Below are 21800 nucleotides of genomic sequence, written 5' to 3'. Positions count from 1 at the left end.
TGATGGAATTAGTACACTCAATATGGAATATTTTTGGAATATTTCTCTTGTATACTACATAAAAAAAGTATACTTAAAGNTTTTACATATAAGTATTATCTGTGTTTTAACCTCACAAATGTGTGTGTCAATCATCAATACTGTGACAGTGTTATTGTCACAAATCAACCTATTAGCCTTCTTCAAAGTTAGTTAACACCAGTTATCTAACCAAGCTAGATAACATTGCTGCCTATACTTTATTGTGCATGTGTATTATTTGTGTGTGTGTGTGTGTGTGTGTGTGTGTGTGTTTGTGTGTGTCTCTCTGTGTGTGACACCTTAGATGAGAAAACCAAAAGGAGAATGTGTTGAATGACATGCAAAACCTGTTGATCAATATTTTCAAGGTTCTTTCTTTTATCATCTTTTATCTCAATAAATAAAATAAAAAATCATAGCTATATCAATATATGCATAAATAAATGAGCTGAAAAAGAATAGAGTGCCTTCTCCAGGTCGGGGAGGGTGTCCTTTCCAAAGTGGAACGGGAGATCGACAGGTGAATTGGTGCAGCGTCTGCAGTGAAGCGGGTGATGTACTGGTTTGTCGTGGTGAAGAGAGAGCTGAGTCAAAAAGGAAGCTCTTGATTTACTGGTCTAAGTTCCTGCCCTCATCTATGGTCATGACCCTTAGGTCATGTCTGAAAGAACGAGGTCACAGATACAAGCAGCCGAAATTAGTTTTCCCCCTAGTGTCCCCAGACACCCTATCTTAGAGATATGTTACAGGGAGTAGTTGAAGTTCACTTGATTCGTATGTTGAGAGAGAGAGAAAGAATGAGAGAGAGAATTTCAAATCAAATCAGACATAGATCTCCACAAAAACAATGCATTTGATGATCATACTTTACATGTAGTAAAGTTTCCTACAACCTCATGCCTTGTTATATACTTGCGTTTCTCTTCATTAAAGGTGAGATTTTTAAATGTAATAAAAGGTGATTTTAAGACAGATATGTGTGTAATAATCAGTGAGTGCATTAATCTATCTTTGGCCAATAACTGGTTCAGGATGTTGTTCATTGATGATGGTATTATTAGTACTATAATCATATTTCATATGTTGTGACTGCTGTTTTGTATATTTTATAATCCCCCTTCTGGGTAATAGGCAAGATGTGATAACATCAAACATTTAACTGCTGTTTTCAAGATATTTAAATTAATAAAACTTGCATGTTCTCCTATAATTGACAAGCCTCTACCCTTATATACAATCATGTTTTTGATGTTTTTTTCCATAATAATTCATCATCAACCCTTAATTTCATAAGTTATTTTTGTCAGTTGCCTGGTATTTAGGGATGTTGTTAATTTAATATTAAATATTGAATTACCACTATTAAATTATAATTTCACTGCAAAATCATACAATTAGTTTTAGATAAACTCAGGACCATCTTATTTGCATTAACTCATTCTGTCACTGTTTTTAATTCCTTGCTCATAATGGTGTCTAGTTTTGTATTAGTTAATGCTGATGTATATATGCTTAAATCATCTGGATGCATTACTATGTTAGCTTTATTTAACATAGTGGAGTGCAGATTGTTAATTTTGGATAAAACAGAAAAGTAATAGCAGAGTGATCCCACCAGTAGGTGTCACCAGCACTGCTGTCCAACATGTGGTGAAGAAAGAGCTGAGCCAAAAAGCAAACCTGTTAGTGACTTATCTACATTCCTACCCTCACCTATGGTCAGGGAAAATGGATTAGGACCAAATGGAGGATACCCTGGATATAAAAGGAGCTGAAATGAGCTTCCTGCTTTTGAGGTTTTCCATGTAAGTCCCAGATGGAGGCAATTCCAGGCAAAATCAGACCTCACTGGAGGTATTATAAATCCTTTCTGGCCTGGAAAGGCCTTTGGGATCTCCCAGAATGAAACACAGGATGTTGTTAGGAAGAGTGAAGTCTGAGGTTCCCTCCTAGACTTGCTGCCCCTAACAAAATATTTCCTGAGAAGCATAAGACAATTAATAAATGGGCATTTAACCTGAATGTGAGACTCTAAATACTTACCTGAAAGCATTTCCTTTTTGGTTGTCTGGTCATGTTCAGACGACAGAAACATCATGAACCTGAACGTGCTCAGACACTTCAACCTGGACCAGTACCTGAACCTCAGAGTGAAACTTACACTAAAGCTTCATTAAATCAGAGGTAAGTTTAGGCTATTTTCTACACTCCATCTCATATCTCCATGGAGACACAAACCAATCTAAGTCTATAAGATCCTCTGTCTGACTGAAAGTATTGCATTTTATACTCACCACTTTGGATCAGGTTAGGACAGAAGAAAGAACAATTTATCTGCACACTGAACTCAACATGATTATTCAACATTACATTATATCAAGAGTTTGAATGTACTCTGTTAGTTTGTTAGTCCTTATAGTAATTTTCAGATGTTTGATGTTTGTATGAAAGTATGCAGGGGGAGGTTAGGAATTTGGTAAAAATCCAACCAGATCATAAATCTCCTCAGAGTGACTCATATTCTAATATCTAGTGGCTGGAACATGATTACAACATGTATAATAATTTTATCTGCTGTAGCTGATAACATTTTTACAAAAATGAACCGTCACTAAAATTTGCATCATCTTTTGACCCAAAGACTTCCCGAGGACATGAAGAAAACCTGGCAGGAGATTTGTCCCAAAGGGGACAAGGATGCTGTAAGTGACCGTCCATCTTCTTTAAGCTTGTTGCTGTTTGTTTGTTCTTGTTTGTGTATTCTGGTTTAATTCTGTCATAGCTGATTTTAAAGTCAGATTTTCACTGTTACTCATACATTTGCAAATGTCACAGTTCCAAACTAAATTCTTAGTTTACAAAGTATATATTTAGAAGCAAATAATTCAATATGTACTTTAAATATTTAGTTCAACATATATTTTGAGAAATAAGTATTAATTTTCCTAACTATATTTACTTACTTACTTCTTCATGTATCATCACAAAATGGCTGATGCAAATGGGATACTTATGGTGAGCCTAACAAAACAGCCTGAAGTGTTAAATCAATAATTTCTTCATTCTACACTGACTGAAAAGGTTTGCTGGCCTCACAATGGGTAATGTGCGAATTATTCCATGTAAATCCTGGAAACTTACCTGGCCTCCAGGATTTCATGCAGCAAATGAAGCTAGTCTGAAAAAAATAAATGAGACACTTAGTAACTTAGTATACTTGGACAGTACGTCAACTAGCTTGAACAAAGAGTCAGAGCAACTGTGGATGACATTACAGACTTGGCCAAGCGTGTAAAACTGAAAATGAAAACTCTGACCTGAGAGAATGAATTAAAGACGTGGGGAACTGAAGCATATGCTAAAACTTGCACTTTATCCACATCCCCGAGGGGGCATTCAACTGATAAAAATCAACAGCCATTCTTTTGAAAGTAAGCCATAACTCTTTAAAGTGTAACTAACCTCTGAAAGCTAAACCGCACCCATGGCAAATTTTGAAAAATTCCAGCAAACGTGGCGGAGCCGAGAAACACGACCGAGTGAGGGGATGAGCATGGAGATGGATGGGAGTGTGATCAGTACGAAAGAAGCTGTTGTCAACTTACCAACTTTGTCACTATTTTTGTAAATCTTTCCTCTAGTGACTTCTTTTTTTCAAAACAATAACTAATAATAATTCTTATTCAAATTCTGACTCGCCATCAGGCAGGTGGGGTAATAGAGGTGGAGAGGGAGGAGGCTATGTGCTTTTATAGGTAAACAGGGGCTGTGACGAATTTATACAAAGCTGTACCACTGAAAACTGAACCGTGGAAAGCCAGTAGTGAGACACTTTAGGCAAAATAATGCCAAACTAAACAAATTGCGCAAACTCGTCAAAATTGAATCTAAACTGAAATAACATTATTAAAACTATCTCAAGCTAGGCTTCAGCCCAAAGCCTTCATCTGAAGGGCTATGCTCAAAAAGAGATTCATAGATATACCGTATTTTGAAAGGGTAATTCATTGAGGCTGAGATGTACCACCATATGTCATCACATGCCTTAATGTGAGGGAACATACTTAGAATGGAGTTTCGCAGGAGTTAGTTTAAAGTACAATGTTTTACATTACTCTTAAGATTTTACTTAAATCTAAAGTAACAGTATACAAACTGGATTCCAAAAAAGTTGGGACACTAAACAAATTATGAATAAAAACTGAATGCAATGATGTGGAGGTGCCATCATCTAATATTTTATCTACAATAGAACACAAATCACAGATCAAAAGTTTAAACTGAGAGAATGTATCATTTTAAGGGAAAAATATGTTGTTTCAAAATTTCATGACGTCAACAAATCCCAAAAAAGTTGGGACAAGGCCATTTTTACCACTGTGTGGCATCTCCCCTTCATCTTACAACACTCAGACGTCTGGGGACAGAGGAGACCAGTGTCTCAAGTTTAGAAATAGGAATGCTCTCCCATTCATGTCTAATACAGGCCTCTAACTGTTCAATCGTCTTGGGCCTTCTTTGTCGCACCTTCCTCTTTATGATGCGCCAAATGTTCTCTATAGGTGAAAGATCTGGACTGCAGGCTGGACATTTCAGTACCCGGATCCTTCTCCTACATAGCCATGATGTTGTGATTGCTGCAGAATGTGGTCTGGCATTATCTTGTTGAAAAATGCAGGGTCTTCCCTGAAAGAGATGACGTCTAGATGGGAGCATATGTTGTTCTAGAACCTGAACATGGCTCTCTGCTTTAATGGGGCCTTTCCAGACATGCAAGCTGCCCAGGCCAGCAGCACTCATGCAACCCCATACCATCAGTGATGCAGCTTCTGAACGGAGCATTGATAACAACTTGGGTTATCCTTGTCCTCTCTGGTCCGGATGACATGGCGTCCCAGTGTTCCATAAAGAACTTCAAATCGTGACTCATCTGACCACAGAACAGTCTTCCATTTTGCCTCGCTCCATTTTAAATGACTCCTGGCCCAGTGCAAACGGCTGAGCTTGTGGAGCTGCTTAGAAATGGCTTCCTCTTTGCACTGTAGAGTTTCAGCTGGCAGCGGCGGATGGCACGGTGGATTGTGTTCACTGACGATGCTTTCTGGAAGTATTCCTGAGCCCATGCTGTTATTTCCTTGACAGTGGCATTCCTGTTTGAGGTGCAGTGACGTTTAAGGGCCCGGAGATCACGAGCATCCAGTAGAGTTTTACGGCCTTGACCCTTACGCACAGCGATTGTGCCAAATTCTCTGAATCTTTTGATGATGTTATGCACGGTTGATGATGATAACTTAAAAGTCTTTGCTATTTTACGCTGGGTAACACCATTCTGGTATTGCTGCACTATCTTTCTGCGCAACAATGGTGGAATTGGTGATCCTCTTACCATCTTGGCTTCAGAGAGACACTGACACTCTAAGAAGCTCTTTTTATATCCAATCATGTTGTCCATTGACCTAATTAGTGTTAATTGGTCTTCCTGTTATATTCAATTTCCTTTTTCCAGCCACTTATCGCTACTTGTCCCAAATTTTTTGGGATTTGTACCCAGGTGAAAAAAAAGTATACTTTAGTATATTTCAAACATATTTAAATTTGTGAAAGTACACTTTAAGTATACTAAATATTAAGTGTACTACCTATAAGTATATCTGAAGTATACTAAAGGTACCAATTTTGAAATTAGAACTTTAAACACACTTAAACATAATTGTACCAAAATACACTTTTAATATATTAAATAAAAGTATACTTTAAGTGAACAAAATATATATTTGGCCAAGTGTAAATATACACTTTCTCAAGTATATTTAAAATATATTTTGTGTATATTTAAAAATATATGCTCAAAATAGAATTTTTTAAAATTTACTTAACACTACTTTAAATTATTAATTTCAGTATGTTTGAAACTGCATCTCAGTGTAAATTTTAGGCTAATAAAGTATGCCTTTTTTAACTTCTTTATTTAACCGGGTGAACCCCGTTGAGATCCAGATCTCATTTTCAAGAGGGACCTGGGCAGAAGTCTGCATCACGCAGCAACCTGATTACAAAATAAAACTAATACATATGCAGAAGTATGTCTTTTAGGCACCTTTAAAGTGTGTTTAATGTAATATGTAGTCATACTTTTTAAGTACCAAAAAAGTATGAATTTTGAAGTGCCTTAATAATATTTTACTATTTACTAAAATTGCATACAATAAAAAATGATAATCATGATGTAATTTCTAAGAAAGTACCCAATCCATTTTCAGATGTGTGATGTAAAACCTTATAATCAATGGCATTAGCTCCAGTTCACACTCCAGACCAGATGGTGGCGGTTTTGCACACTTTGATTAAAAAAAAAAGCCTTAAAAAGAAGCCATGAGCCAGAGAAAATAACAGACGCTGTTCAAATTCGCCATTTTTACTCGCATAATATTGCCTTAAAAGTAGAGAGGGCCTTGACAATAGTTACTAATTTTGGTAAATTCAAGCTGGTGACGTCCTAATCCGAGTTAGACGACAACACAACGGGACAACAACCGATGGAAATGAAATGTGTGTCACAAAAGGAGCCCGGAGGGACGAAGGCTGCTAACGTGTTGCTAGCTGGTGGTAAGTTTGCTTATTAATTATCTTCATTTAATTATAAACAGTGCAGTAAAGATATATAACTTACGTTGGTTTCATAATTTTATTGTGACTTGTATGATTATTACTATAGCAATCATTCAGCTTCATGTTACAACAGCATGGAGGCTCTGTTTGTTGCGACTTATACTTTTATTCATAAACTAAACCTGATTTTAATTAAGCTCCATAAGACAGAGAGACTTTGATATTGTGAGGTTGTTGTTATAACTTCATCATCAATCTTTTTATCTTCAACATATGTTTGCAGTCTAAGCAAATGAAGATGAAGGAGGAAGCCAGAGAAATCAGGTGTTAGGAAACTAAAGACTTTCCTGTCTCAGAAGAATCTCTGGCTCCACCAGATCACCAACCAGCTCTGAAGATGAACCTTCACATCGTCTTCATGATGTAAGTTTGTTTTTGTTTTTTTAATGAGGAGCTAGCTACATTTTCAACAACAAAAACTGGTGTGTTACCAACACCAAGTGCTTAATAAACATGATTTGATTTAAAGATAACTGGACAGAATTTTTACCCTTGCTAATCTAACATTTCTCTTTCATACATTTTATTTGTTGTTGGCTTTCAGGGCCCTGTGATGGACTGGTGACCTGTCCAGGATCCTCTCATCTAATGGCTGCTGGAGATGGGCACCACTAGCCCCCCTCGCTACCCTGCAAGGATCAGTGTGTTCACATCATGGATGGAAAGATTTTAAGGTAGTTTATCTCCTTAAGTCCACACTTAAAACAGTTTCATAGTTAATGCCAACATCAACTGATTATATGACATTGCTGACTATTTTTTTCTTCTTCTAACACAAACAGGCAAAGAAGACACCCATAAATGTTTTACCACATGTCGGTAATAAAACAAAATATTTGAATTACCTTCGGCAACTTGTGTAATTAATCTTTCCATTTAATTGTAGCCTAAAACAATGTAAGTACTGTAGTGTAGTTATGCATGTAATGTACAAAAGACTTATGAGTAATTAAAATTGTACTTTATTAGCAATAGCAGTAACTCAAAACTGAAAATTAAGTGTAATTTAAATACATTACTAATATATTAGTAGTATATCTAAAATACATTAAAAATATATTTTTAATATAATTCTATGATGGAATTAGTACACTCAATATGGAATATTTTTGGAATATTTCTCTTGTATACTACATAAAAAAAGTATACTTAAAGTATACTAAGAACAACTTTAAGTTGTTCCAAAAAAGTACGTTGAGTATACTAAAGTATACTAAACGTTGTAATTTAATACTATTTAAATACTACTAAAGTATACTAAGCACAAAAAATGTTCCAAAATAGAATAGTTTAAGTACAGAAAGCAAATTATGCTAAAGTATCTTAAAATTTAGTATACTAAAGCATACTTCTTTTTTTTTACTTGGGTAGACACTGTGAAATTTTGAATCAACATATTTTTCCTCTAAAATGTTACATTTACTCAGATTAAACTTTTGATCTGCCATCTATGTTCTATTACGAATAAAATATTGACATTTGCCATCTCCACATCATTGCATTCAGTTTTTATTCACAATTTGTTTAGTGTCCCAACTTTTTTGGAATCCGGTTTGTAATTCAGAAACACCTACTGTCCACTGACATCCAAACATAGACTATCACATGCTATTATTATGTGCTGCCATGTGAAGCCACGTGAGGTCACGTGTCCAATTATGTCATCATGCCCCTCCACTTGGCTCTCTCCTCAAATGTCAAAAGTCACCTGTCAAAATTTTTGATCAAAGGGCACCCTTAATGTTTTCTAACAGCACTTGAGACATTTTTGAAAAAGACTTAAAATTTCATTGAGGAGCTAATAAGTTTGACCTCCACTGTATATAACCAAATATTTCAGTCTTAGTATTCATCATACCTTCCCAATAGGGCCTATATTTTTAAATAATATTAGATGAAGGCATAAGTCCAGCACTGGCAATATCTGAACTGCACGATGCTACACATGTATGGTATAAATACAAATCTGGAGAGACTGAGACAGAGAAAAACAACGATTTAAAAGGTTTATTGACATAAATGAATTAAAGTTTTTTGGCGCTCAGACCCTGGCAGAAGACTGTGCTGTGAATTGCAATAAGCTAAGATGAGCATTCCCGATGCTGATTAGGGATGTCTTCTCCCCTGGGCCCTTACACTGGTGATGGAGATCAGAGGAAGGATGGCAACTTGGGAGAATGCAGGTGGAGAAGGGGTGGAAGTGGGTTGAGCGTAGCTGGAAAGCGAATATTGCCATGGATGAGGGTTCTTATAAGCGGGAACTTGATTGGTGATTGGACGTGACAGGGCATGGGCATGTAATTATTTCCACCACCGAGGTGGTGGTGAGCGTGATGCGGCGATTGGATGATGCAGGTAAGGCTGAAGAGTCTTCCAGTTTGAATTTGCGCCAAGGCTTCATTAAAATATACAAGAGTTTATCAACAAAATTAATCTACCTTCAGGTTTTAGTCAATTAACTTCCTAAGCTAGTAACACAGAAGCAAAAAGAACTGACAAAAAGATACAAAAGTAAAACTAATACTAGAAGTAAAAATACATAAAAATAGAACCAATAAAATGAAATAAAAAGCTAACCAAAGTTCTAGCCAACTTTGGTTGTCTAGAAGTAATATTTACTAGAAGTATATAATATTTCTGCTACTTGAAGTGTTATTTACTTCTAGTAGTAATAATAGAAGTAAAAAAAACATAAAAATAGAACCAATAAAAATTGACAGTGATGTCATATTTTAGTGTGATTTACAAATATTGAGAATTGTGGAAAAAAATAACGCCTTAGTTTGAAGTCATCATCTTCAAATTTAGGGAGTGCAACCAGACAAACTGGCAGCTGGTCGGTTATAAGTCTGATCCTTGACTTTCATGGCAAGGATAGCACTTGTGATGAAAGGTATACTTTATTCGAGGAGATCAGATTTACAGGCAAGTACTTTGTAGACATTTCTCAAAGTACAGGAAAGAACTTGTTCTCTTCAGGCTGGTGTCCCAGTTGGAGTTTCTCAGCAGAGCCTCATGACCCAAGTACATTGGGCTTGAAAAACCAAGGAAAGGACCTTTATTGTCAAGGCATGGAGGCCACTATCGTAGGCCTCTGCAGGTAAAACGCATCAAGAGACTTTCATGTCTCTATGGGAACCCAGAAAAATGGGCTTTACAGACTGCTAGAAGTTCTCCATTGAACACTTTGAAGGTTTTGAAATAAATCTTGCCACCAGGTTAGAAAAAAAGGTTCAAAGTTCTTGTGTGTCAGTTGGAGGTTGATTCCAAAAGCAAAGCTTAGGTCTTGCTTTTGTAGTGGTTTTTGTAGCAGATTCGTATCTGATCCCCTTATCGCAATGGGGGTAGCTTGGCAGAGGTGTCTTTAGCACAACGAAGCTGATATCTCCAACAAAAGAAATAATTAGGAATTAGATCCCATCAGTTTGTTTATAAAAATGGATTCCAACAAGGGTAGGCTTTCTGACAGCCTTGATGGTGATTTATGTATTATTCCCTTTATCTGTTTTTTAAAGGAAACTAAGGAATGGTTGAAGAAGGGTCTGGAAGATCTGGACAACAAAGAGTTTAAGTACTTCCACTGGTACCTTCATACTTCAGACAAGTCCGAGGTTGATTTCCCACGAATCAAAAAGAGCCGTCTGGAACATGCAGACAGATTGGACACAGTAGATCTGATGTTTCAGAAGTACACCACAAACACCAAGGAGGTGGCAGACAAGATTTTCAAGACGATAATTCCACACGAAGGACATGTAATTCCATTTACCTTTATTCCCTACACACAGGAAGGTCCTTCATTTCTCTCATCAGAGGGAGTATGAGTTCAGAGAAGATTTTATTGACTGGTATGATACTAATTAATCTTTTTCATTTATAGAAGGACTTTAAAGTTTGGTTTCTGGACAAATTGGAAAACCCGGATAAGAAGCAGCTGAAGTTATTCCAGTGGTACCTTCACACTGCAGACGAGTCCAAGGATGGCTTCAAACCCATCACAAAATCTAAGCTGGATGGTGCAGACAGTCTGGAAACGGTAGATCTGATGATTAAGACGTACACCCCAAACACCAGGGAGGTCACGAAGAAGATCCTGAAGAAGATTGAAAGCAATAAAGGTCTGTTTGATGGAGCAAAAAACTTGAAACATCAGAAGAAGTTCCTGCTAAACATTTATTCTGGTTCCCAACAGACAAAGTTATACCTGAAACTGAAGAGCAGATTAATTCATCTTCTCCAAGTGAAGGTACAACTAGCATGGGCTCCATAATCTGAGCTTTATGGCTTCACAAAATTTCCATCAAGGAACTGCAGTGATTTGTATTTCTTCCTACAGAGAAAGAACTCAACAGGATGCTTCTAGATTGTTTGAAGAAGGTACCAAAAGAAACCTTTACACAACTCACAGAGGATCTCATGAGTGCAAACATCTTGAAGTCATCGGACAAGGATAAAATCTTTCAAAACCACACCCCAGTTAACATGGCCACTTGCTTAGTTGACAGAGTGGAGGAAAATAAAACCTCCAAAAAGCTGATTGATCATCTTCAAACCGAATATCCACAACTGTTGTCTGATGTACAGTCACCTTCTAAACCAGGTCATTCCACAACTTTCTAATGACAACTGTTTCTCTTTTCTTTACTACTATTGCTAAAGCTAAACACCATCTCATGTTGTTTTAACTTTCTCCAGGTCGAGAGTCTAGTAAACACGTAAGCAACACGTAAGTTCAATAAATGGTTCTAAAATCCAGAGTCAGATCAAATTTCTTCAGCTGCCCTTCCAACATTCTTATCCAATTATTAATATGAACTAAGGTCAGCTTGTTTTGGAATTTAGTAAATTAAATTAAAAGTATGAGGAGTAGGGAGGAACAGCACAAGGCTAGTTTATATCATATTTGTCTGGCAGATATCAGGATCTAAAATTCCAGGATTATTGGTGGAGTACCACAAGGCTGCTGGGTCATTTTTCTCAACTATATATTTGCTTCCTCATGGGATAACGTTCCACTTTTATGCTCATGATACTAATACTTTTTTTATCCAAAAATACTGATGAATCCAACCAGTTCAGTAGATTACAATTTTCTCTGAAACAGAAACTGTGTTATCAGTCACTTGACATGGATGACATTAAATTATCATCCATGTCAATGATGACAATTTAAAAGTTGCAGGAAACTAGAATTCAAGGTCTGTATTCGGAAGCACCTGGTCTACATGGTTCCTTTCTGAAAAGCAACTCTGAAACATCTTTAGGCCCAAGACTGTTCAGGGGTTTAGTCGATGAGATTTTAAAGGCGTAGTATTATGTAAAATCAACTTTTATGAGCTTTACATCATGTTGTAATGTTATTCCGTCATCGGAGACGTGTTGCAGGATTTAATGTGATTCATTTTCCAGCAAGCGTTTATAGAGCTACGTTAGTCTCAGAAAGATTTATCAAGTGTACAATGATGCCCAAAAGAATACAAGATTTGTAAGTGTACCTCATAATTAACAGATGTACTTAAAACAATGCATAAATACTAACCTGAACACTCACATATGTATAAAGAGTTTGTCAAATTTACACACTTCGAATTGTCCACAACTTCACAACTAACATCGCTGATTGTAATCACTGACGACAGCTTTTTGCCCTCCAGCAGGGAGGCATTTCAATAACAATGGTTAACATATTAGGAAAGCCTCAATCACAATGTGTAATTAAAACACTTATAAAGTATTTTAAAACACAAAGACAGCTGAGAGAATTTAATATATTTATTTATTTAATTCATTCAAAAAGTGTATGGACCCCTTGCAGCGTGACGTTGTACTCACAAGATCCCAACCACAGCTCCTCGATTGAGGGCAAAAAGCTGCTTGCCTGAGACTAATTTAACTCATAAGTGTTTCTTATTGTCAAAATTCAGTGTGTTTTGTGTTAATCTTGAACCACTATGATCAAATAGTGTATTGAAAATCCCACTGAATCTTCAAGTTTGAACCATGCTCCAGAACAAGGTTGATCTGTTCTCTTGCACTGATAAGTCGGTACCAGGATGAAGCCTTGTGCCAAACTCAGTGTAGAAACAGAATAAAATAGTGTGAAAAAAGTGTTAGCACTGGTTCATCACTGGACCCAGTTTAGCTAAACATCACCCTCTGATGAAGTGTTTTAATTAGTCTGTGTTGGAGGATCAGTCATTTGAAACAATCACCATTTCTGATTGCATATTTCCAAGTATAAAATGTTAAAGCTTTAGAAACTGACATATCAAGATACAGTTTAGGAATCTGTAGTAAAATCCAACCAGGTGATAAATCGTCTCAGATTGACAAAGGCTTGTTTTCAACTGGTCTTTCTAGAGTTGAAGCATGATTTCAACTCTAGAAAGTGATATAAGCAAATTTTCTGTAACTGATATTTCTATAAAAATGAACCTTCACTAAAGTTAGGATAATCTTTTGACCCATAGCTACTTCGATGACGGGAAGGAATTCTTGCGGGAGATCTGTCCTGAAGGACAAGACGCTGTAAGTCACCATCCATCATGTTCAAGCTATATGCTATCGAGTGCAGCTAGTAAAATAACACAATAAAAAAATATTGCAGTATTTTGGTCTGTTTAACTTGTCATAAAAGAATAAAAAGGATGTTAATTTTCAAATTCGTATTTTCACCATATTTTTGTTCCAAATGAAATATTTATTTTACAAGCAATATTTAGTTAACAAAGTGCATATTTAGCTCATAATTAAATATTTAGTTTCAAAGTAAATGTTTGTTTTACAAAACAAAAGTTTATTTTACAAACTGAAAATTTTATTTCAGAGCTAAATAGTTATTTTCAAACTAACATGTTAATTTGCCATATTAAATGTTTATTTTAAAACTAAACATTACATTTCCAAACTAATTATTTCATTTTCAAACTAAATATTTAAATTGAACCTAAATATTTAGTTTGCTAACTTTATATGTATTGAATAGTGATGAGTCGGTCATGAACGTTTTGGCTGTCTTTGAAGTGAGCCAGTGCTCTGACGATCTGTGATACCTTGTCAGATTTTCCTACCATAGTGCATCTAGATAGCTTTGTCTATTTTCATCTTTGTTACCTTAAAAAAACCGCTACTATCATGTTTGCAGGCTGAAGACCATAGCAGTTAATGTTAATGTTAAATATAATAACCAGAAGTTATTATATATGGGATTATGTGCTTGTGAGCCATAATAAAGTACATGAGGACTAAACCATTTAAAGTTGATATAAATACTCACATGAAGCACTGTGTGTGAGATTGTAGACCGTTGCTGGGCTAGATAAGATGGGCAACACATTCTCTCTGTCAGTAGACACCGGTGACGAGCAAAATGCTTTATGTTTTTGTCCAGATATTTTAAACTGCAGTTTAAAGATATTTTATAATATGCAAGATAATAAAAAATAATATTATGAGTCTATCCAGTAGATTAGTTTTCAGTGTTTTGTTCATTAATTTTGGTGTTAAAAATGTTTTGTGTTAAAAAAAAGTTTGATTAAAATATGCAAAAATAAGAATGACTGTTTTCTTAACAAAACAAATACATAAAATTAAGCAAGTATAAGGCTTGTCATATGGAATACTAATTGCAAAAAAGAATTCATCTTACAAGACATTCATTTATTTTAAAGTTAAGCTAAAATATGAGGTAGTAAATTAGGAGCCGTGGTTAAAATAGGACTCTAAAAACATCCACATTCATATTTTTTTTCTGGCTAAATCAATCAAAAATAATAATGATTATTTTTTATTTTGTAAGATTGAAAACAATACTGCCTATGATACCAAGATTTTCTGTGGTTTGAAAGACTCCAGTAATGTTCATGGTTATTGTTAGGCTCTTTGGGAACAGTTTTTCTTCACTTGTCTGTAAGAAGATATTTTGTACACTGCTTTAAGATATAGTCAGGCAAAAAACCTGAAGATGTGACCCTGGACCCATCAATACTAGAGTCCTAACATCAGTGAGCTGCCTTGTTGATGACATTTGTCTACCTTCCATTATCTGTTTTATAAAGGAATGGTTGAAGGACCGCTTGGATGATCTGGACAGCAAAGAGTTTAAGTACTTCCACTGGTACCTTCATACTTCAGACAAGTCCGAGGTTGATTTCCCACGAATCAAAAAGAGCCGTCTGGAACATGCAGACAGATTGGACACTGTAGATCTGATGTTTCAGAAGTACACCACAAAGACCAAGGAGGTGGCAGACAAGATTTTCAAGAAGATAATTCCATATGAAGGACATGTAATTACATTTACTTTGATTCCCTACACACAGGAAGCTTCTTAATTTCTCTCATCAGAGGGAGTATGAGTTCAGAGAAGATGTTCTTAACTTGTTTAATACTAATGAATATTTTTCAACTATGGCAGGGTTTTAAAATTTGGCTTCTGGACAAATTGGAAAACCCGGATAAGAAGCAGCTGAAGTTATTCCAGTGGTACCTTCACACTGCAGACGAGTCCAAGGATGGCTTCAAACCCATCACAAAATCTAAGCTGGATGGTGCAGACAGTCTGGAAACGGTAGATCTGATGATTAAGACGTACACCCCAAACACCAGGGAGGTCACGAAGAAGATCCTGAAGAAGATTGAAAGCAATAAAGGTCTGTTTGATGGAGCAAAAAACTTGAAACATCAGAAGAAGTTCCTGCTAAACATTTATTCTGGTTCCCAACAGACAAAGTTATACCTGAAACTGAAGAGCAGATTAATTCATCTTCTCCAAGTGAAGGTACAACTAGCATGGGCTCCATAATCTGAGCTTTATGGCTTCACAAAATTTCCATCAAGGAACTGCAGTGATTTGTATTTCTTCCTACAGAGAAAGAACTCAACAGGATGCTTCTAGATTGTTTGAAGAAGGTACCAAAAGAAACCTTTACACAACTCACAGAGGATCTCATGAGTGCAAACATCTTGAAGTCATCGGACAAGGATAAAATCTTTCAAAACCACACCCCAGTTAACATGGCCACTTGCTTAGTTGACAGAGTGGAGGAAAATAAAACCTCCAAAAAGCTGATTGATCATCTTCAAACCGAATATCCACAACTGTTGTCTGATGTACAGTCACCTTCTAAACCAGGTCAGTCCACAACTTTCTAATGACAGCTGTTTCTCTTTTCTTTACTACTATTGCTAAAGCTAAACACCATCTCATGTTGTTTTAACTTTCTCCAGGTCGAGAGTCTATTAAACACGTAAGCAACACGTAAGTTCAACAAGTTCTTAAGTCAAGATTTAGATTTCCTGTTCTCAGCTGACCATCTAATATTATTACCCAGTCATTCATATACTATATTGCCAAAAGTATTTGCTCACCTGACTTGACTCACATGTGAGTTTAAGTGACATCCCATTCCTAATCCATAGGGTTCAATATGATGTTGGTCCCCCTTTGCAGCTAGAACAGCTTCAACTCTTCTGGGAAGGCTGTTCACAAGGTGTAGGAGTGTTTATGGATTTTTCTGACCATTCTTCCAAACGTGGATTTGTGAGGTCACATACTGAAGGCCTGGCTCTCAGTCTCTCTCTAATTCATCCCAAATGTGTCCTGACAGGTTTAAGTCAGGACTTTGTGCAGGCCAGTCAAGTTCATCCACACCAGACTCTGCCATCCATGTCTTTATGGACCTTGCTTTGTTCACTGGTGTTCAGTCATGATTGAAGAGGAAGGGACCAGCTCCAAGCTGTTCCCACAAAATTGGGAGCATGTAATTGTCCAAAATGTCTTGTTATGCTGAAGCATTCAGAGTTCCTTTCACTAGAACTAAGTGGCCAAGCCCAGCTCCTGAAAAACAACCCCACACCATAATCCTATCACAGTTCCATGCTGGAATTCACTGAGATCCTGAGAGCTCGCCATTCTTTCACAAATGTTTGTAAAACCAGTCTGTGTGCCTATGTGCTTAAATTTATACGCCTGTGGCTATGGAAGTGATTGGAACATCTGATTCTGATCATTTGGATGGGCGAGCAAATACTTTTGGCAATATAGTGTACGAACTAAGACCCAATTGGTTTGGAGTTTAAGGAATTCTTTTTCAAGTATAAGGAGCAGAGAGGAATCACAAGAACAGCACCAGGCTGGTTTAGATTGTATTTCCCTGCCAGATTCCAGGAGCTCCAAGCACCAGGATTACTTGTAGAGTAACTACAGTGGTCTGTGCTTGAGTAATTTTTTCTTGATTATACATTCGCTTCCATATGAGATAAATTCCCACTGTTGTGCTGATGATACTAATCCTTTTTTACCCAAAAATTCTGATTAATTCAACCAGTTAGGTAGATTACCATTACTACTTGAGCAGGACCTCTGAAACAGAAACTGCTTTGTCAGTCACTTGATCTGGGTGGCGTTAAATCAGCCTCCAAAACACATCTAAAAGTTGCAGGAAACTGGCCCTCAAGATCATTATTTGGAGATCTTGAGGAGACCTTGGTTCCTTTCTGACCAGCAACTCTGAAATAGAACCTGTGCAGGAATTCATGTGAATTCATTCTAGCAAGCAGTGCTTTCCTATTGTCAAAACTCAGTGTGTTTTGTGTGATGGGCGATCAAATACTTTTGGCAATATAGCGTACGAACTAAGACCTAATTGGTTTGGAGTTGGAGTTTAAGGAATTCTTTTTCAAGTATAAGGAGCAGAGAGGAATCAAAAGAACAGCACCAGACTGGTTTAGATTGTATTGTGAGCAATCACAATTTCTGCCCGAACACAGACAAGCATATCCAGACTTGTCAGATATGTCTGGATCAAGAGTAGTTTTGGAATCTGCGGAAAAATTCAACCAATTCATCTTCTCATAGTGACTCATTTAAAGTATGTTAAACTTGTTACCCTCTCCTCAATGTTGGGATGGCCCTCATTTATTTCCTTTAGAACTTCTCAGGATTAAACTATATCATCTTTTCCATGTGTTCTTAACATATTTTTTCCAGAGAGAAACACCCAGCAGAACCTGCAGCTAGCAAACACTCCTCTAAGAACTCCTGTCCTGTGTGGTGTTGTGCTTTTCTATAAGTTCTCTCCAAACCAGTCTTTATCATGGCGACTTCTTTTACAACTGAGTCAATCTCTCAATGTCCCAAATGAATTTAATGTAAGCAGCTTGTTTTTTTCAGCTAATGCTCCTGTAATCCACTGGTTATGTGGTGCCTTAGCTATGAGCAATTTTGCAACATTGGTTTTTACTTACTTTGTTTTTCCAGTCCCAGTTCTGTCCCCTTGTCCTTTCAGAATTATAAAGAAGACCAAAGAGGACAGTACTTCACATTACTTTCGAGTTCACATATTTTAAGCATTTTGACCTATATTTTTGGACATGTTTACTAGAAAGTAACCATTTCCATTTGACATATTTCTTCTACAGTAGCTGACCATTCTGTCAATATTGGTGGGTCCCCTTTAAGCCATTTCCTTGTTATTGAGCCTTTGCTTTGCCATCAGTTATATTTTTAAATGGCACTTATCCTGAGAGCTTAGTTCATTTGATAAATTACATATATGGTTTATATGGTTACAATTTACTTTAGTAGATGATGAACTCCGACAGCTGAAGATGGAACAGCTTATCCTGCTCTCTCTCGTCCTTATTGATAGTTTTCCCAGTTAAAGTTATTTTAAGAAAGTTAATACTTTCTTAACTCATTTTTAGCTTAACTTTTCAAAAATGCTTTAATTGAACTCAACACAAAAATACTCATCACATGAGAAAAAAACAAACTAAAAGCTCATGTACGCTTCTGTGACCTTTGTTAGTTTTTTTCTGGAAATAGTGCTGTCCAGGGCCATTTCCATTGCTCTATCAAAACAGAACAGTTTGTTTTCTTTTTTCTTAAAGGAATGTCTGATTCAGGACACAGAGCAATAGTCACCTTACAGATTAAATATTTAAGAATTGATAAGTGACTATAGTACTGCTGACCATTTAAATATTTAAGACTGACAGAAGCTAACTAGCTAGTTTCTCTATATTTCTGAGTATTTGTTGTATCCTTGTGTGCTGACAAAACATGCAGAAAATTTCCCCCTGTTTCATAAAACTCAGTGGCCCTGAAGCCTGTGCTAAGCTTTGAGTTGTTTTCTTTTATCTTTGGGAAAACATGTCTGTGTTTCAGAAAGTTTTTTTTTTCTATGGCTGACCAGTTCATTCTGTCTGTATGAAGAGAAGAGCCAAGCAGAGGCAGAACTGAGCCTCAAGTAACCAGGTGACAGTGTGTACAGGAGCTGCTCTGGCCAAAACACTACAGAATCTACTGAACAACATCCATAAGTTGTTTTTCACTTTTATGCATCATCAGATAGTGAATCTCTAAATTAGGCCCACCTGGAACAACACTCAAGCAATCCGGTCTCATATAGCTCTTTGTTATGTGGCCCTCCACCATAAAGCAAATAGCATTGGACAAATAATGCATTTGTCTAAGGCGCTTTCAGAATACGGTTCCAATTTATGATTTAAATATAGACAGGCACTAATTGCATCTCCTGTAATGTTGGAGATTATACCTTAATTTTGTCTGTTTTAAATAAACACATAAATAAATATGTAAATACTAAAAAGCATAAATGTACAGAAAGTTTTAGAAACAGATGTATCCAGAAAGAATTTAGGAATCTGCAGCAAAATCCAATCAGATCATAATGACTCACAATGTTCTAAACTGGTCATCCTCTCCTCCTTGTTGGGATGATCATCATTTAGTCCCTTCACAACATGTCAGTATTAAACTACATAATATTTTATGTGTTTTTGTCTTTTTTTTTTTTTGCTTTTTTCAGAAAGAAACCTGCATCCAGCGACCCGCCTTGTATGGACTGCTTCCCATGCCTTACATGGTGTTGGGATTTTCTGTAAGTTCTCTCCAAACCAGTCTTCATCATGGCAGCGGCTTCATTTATAACAGAGTATTATTTTTTTGTATTTTCTCAACGGAATTTAACAGGCAGTTTGTTTATTTCAACTAGTGTTCTTTCTTTTCACTGGTTTTATGGTGCTCTGAGCTGTGAGCGATTGTGCAACATTGGTTTTGAATTGCATAATTTTTTTTTTACACCCACTTTTGCCCCACCTGTCCTTTCGGGGTTCCGTCCTTTTAAAACACATGCACACTGTTGTGTTAGACCCAGTTTTTGCAACAATGACAAACTTCAGAATCATCAGGGTGATAAAATCTGATGGTTAAATTCGAGGTTGGCATCAGAGGACCGGTGCTACTGGAAAATCATCATTTTGAATGAAAGAGACCAGGAAGAGCAGACTGATTCCACAAGGCAGTATTGCCAGTACTGCTGTTCCAGTGTGTTTTGGTACAGAAAACGCTGAGCCAAAAAACAAAACTCTTAGTGGTTACCATACATTCCAACCCTTGCCTTTGGTCAAGAAACATGAATCAGGATCAAAACACTGAGATCCTGCACAAGTGTCTGAAATGAGCTTCCTTCATAGGGATGAACTCAGCCATAGATATTCAGTGAGGAGTTGAAAATCTGCTGGTTTTCTGTTTTTTCTGATCTGTTGGCTCTTTTGTGTAACCAGGTTGTTGTGTGTTTATGATTTCCTCCCAGGTATTTCTTAAAAATGAGATCTGGATCTCAGTGGGGTTTTACTTGGTTAAATAAATGAAATTATTATAAAATCTGACCTTACTGGAAGGTTTCTGGCCTGGAAACACTTTATTATCCTCCTGAATGAGAGGATGAATGTCACTAGGGAGGAGGGAGTTTGGAGTTCCCTCCTGGACATGTTGCTCCCAACAACCCATTACCTGCTGTTATTATGCAGTAATCAGCCACGCCCCTAACACCTCCCAGACTCCAGCGGACTGACTACTGACCAGCTCTCCAACTAACGGGTCCGAAAAGCCTCTAATTCCTGAGTATTACCACAGATACAAATGTAGAGGACATTTTGTTTAAGCTGGGCGCGAGAAAGATGCATCTAAGCTCTAACTACCTTCAGATCCAGACGTTACGACCCGCTACAGTTCATGCTACATATTTTATGTTTTTTCCATTTCTATTTTCCAACCAGAATCACATTACTCATAACCGTAGTTCTTAATGTCATTAAGAAAAGGATTACATGTATTTTAATCATCATTAAATCGTAATAAATTCATATTGCATTTAAAATAAGGATTACATAAGTTTCCATCAACATTAATCATAATGCAAGATTACTTATTGCCTCCAGGCTTTTGTGACCTGTTTTCTGTGTGTTCTGGAAAGATCTCAACCAGTTCCAACCAGGTTTCATGACACTGCCAAGCATAAGACAACTAATGGGTGGATGTTTAACCTGAATGTGAGAATGTAAATATTCACCTGAAAACATTTCCTGTTTGGTTGTCACATTATTTACAGAAACCATCACAAAGCTGAAGATGTTATGACACATCCTAGACGAGAACCTGGACCTCAGACAGAAAATGACATTAGGGTGTCATTATTTGAACGGTAAGATGGGACTATTTTATACACAACATCTCCTGTCACCATGGAGAAATTAAGAAATGTGTCAGTTCAGAGTCTGCAGGCTCCTCTGTCTGGCAGAAACTTTTACTGTTTTGTTTTTCTGTCTATTCTCACAACAGATAAAGGTATAATAGCTCAATTGAAGCTGATGCTGCATCTGTGTGGTTGGTCAGTTTATGAAGAGGAAAGAGAATGATTCTTCTGCACACTGAATTCAGCAGGATTAAAGCAATATTACATGATTTCAGGAGTTTTAATATACTCCTTGAGTCAACTCTAAATGTTCTGCTTCTTCTAGTCAGATGTTTTATGTTTGTAATGAAGCATCCAGATGGGTTTACGGAAGCTGTGGTAAAATCTAACCAGATATTAAATCTTCTCTGAATGATTCAATAAAAATGTTTTAAATTGGTCTACCTTAAGGGCTGGAACATGACTTCAGCATGTATGATAAAAGTTAGTCTTTGGTAGCAGATATTTCCTTAGAAATTAACCTTCACTAAAGTTACTATCATCTTTTGACTAGAAGAATCATCGAGGAAAATAAGGAATACAGATGGCAGACTGGGGACAATGATGATG

General features: G+C 36.7%; 2 protein-coding genes and 2 long non-coding RNA genes across 4 annotated transcripts; all 4 read left to right on the top strand.

The window, feature by feature from the left end:
- The first annotated feature begins 2115 nt into the window (after positions 1-2115).
- On the top strand, positions 2116-13176 carry LOC106964800 (uncharacterized). The gene is made up of 7 exons (XM_015060511.1): positions 2116-2205; positions 2663-2723; positions 10206-10445; positions 10571-10808; positions 10883-10936; positions 11027-11290; positions 11386-13176. The coding sequence occupies exons 2-7, from the start codon at positions 2676-2678 to the stop codon at positions 11418-11420; spliced, it is 879 nt and encodes a 292-aa protein (XP_014915997.1). The 5' UTR covers positions 2116-2205; positions 2663-2675; the 3' UTR covers positions 11421-13176.
- On the top strand, positions 6588-7488 carry LOC106964801 (uncharacterized). The gene is made up of 4 exons (XR_001428506.1): positions 6588-6627; positions 6914-7053; positions 7235-7364; positions 7473-7488. It is a non-coding gene; the product is annotated as an uncharacterized LOC106964801 (long non-coding RNA).
- Positions 13177-14604: 1428 nt separating the features above from the next.
- Positions 14605-15881, top strand: LOC106964798 (uncharacterized). Its single transcript, XM_015060509.1, has 4 exons — positions 14605-14978; positions 15107-15341; positions 15416-15469; positions 15560-15881. Exons 1-4 carry the CDS (start codon positions 14901-14903, stop codon positions 15841-15843), a joined length of 651 nt encoding a protein of 216 aa, XP_014915995.1. The 5' UTR covers positions 14605-14900; the 3' UTR covers positions 15844-15881.
- A 3643-nt stretch (positions 15882-19524) lies between these two features.
- LOC106964799 (uncharacterized) lies at positions 19525-21800 on the top strand. Its single transcript, XR_001428505.1, has 3 exons — positions 19525-19595; positions 21108-21200; positions 21745-21800. It is a non-coding gene; the product is annotated as an uncharacterized LOC106964799 (long non-coding RNA).

Source organism: Poecilia latipinna, unplaced genomic scaffold (genome assembly GCF_001443285.1).
Source record: "Poecilia latipinna isolate Pla-1442-1.1 unplaced genomic scaffold, P_latipinna-1.0 Scaffold1721, whole genome shotgun sequence".
Taxonomy (NCBI): domain Eukaryota; kingdom Metazoa; phylum Chordata; class Actinopteri; order Cyprinodontiformes; family Poeciliidae; genus Poecilia; species Poecilia latipinna.
The sequence above is the reverse complement of the archived record's forward strand: the minus strand, read 5'-3'. Positions and strand labels throughout refer to the sequence as shown.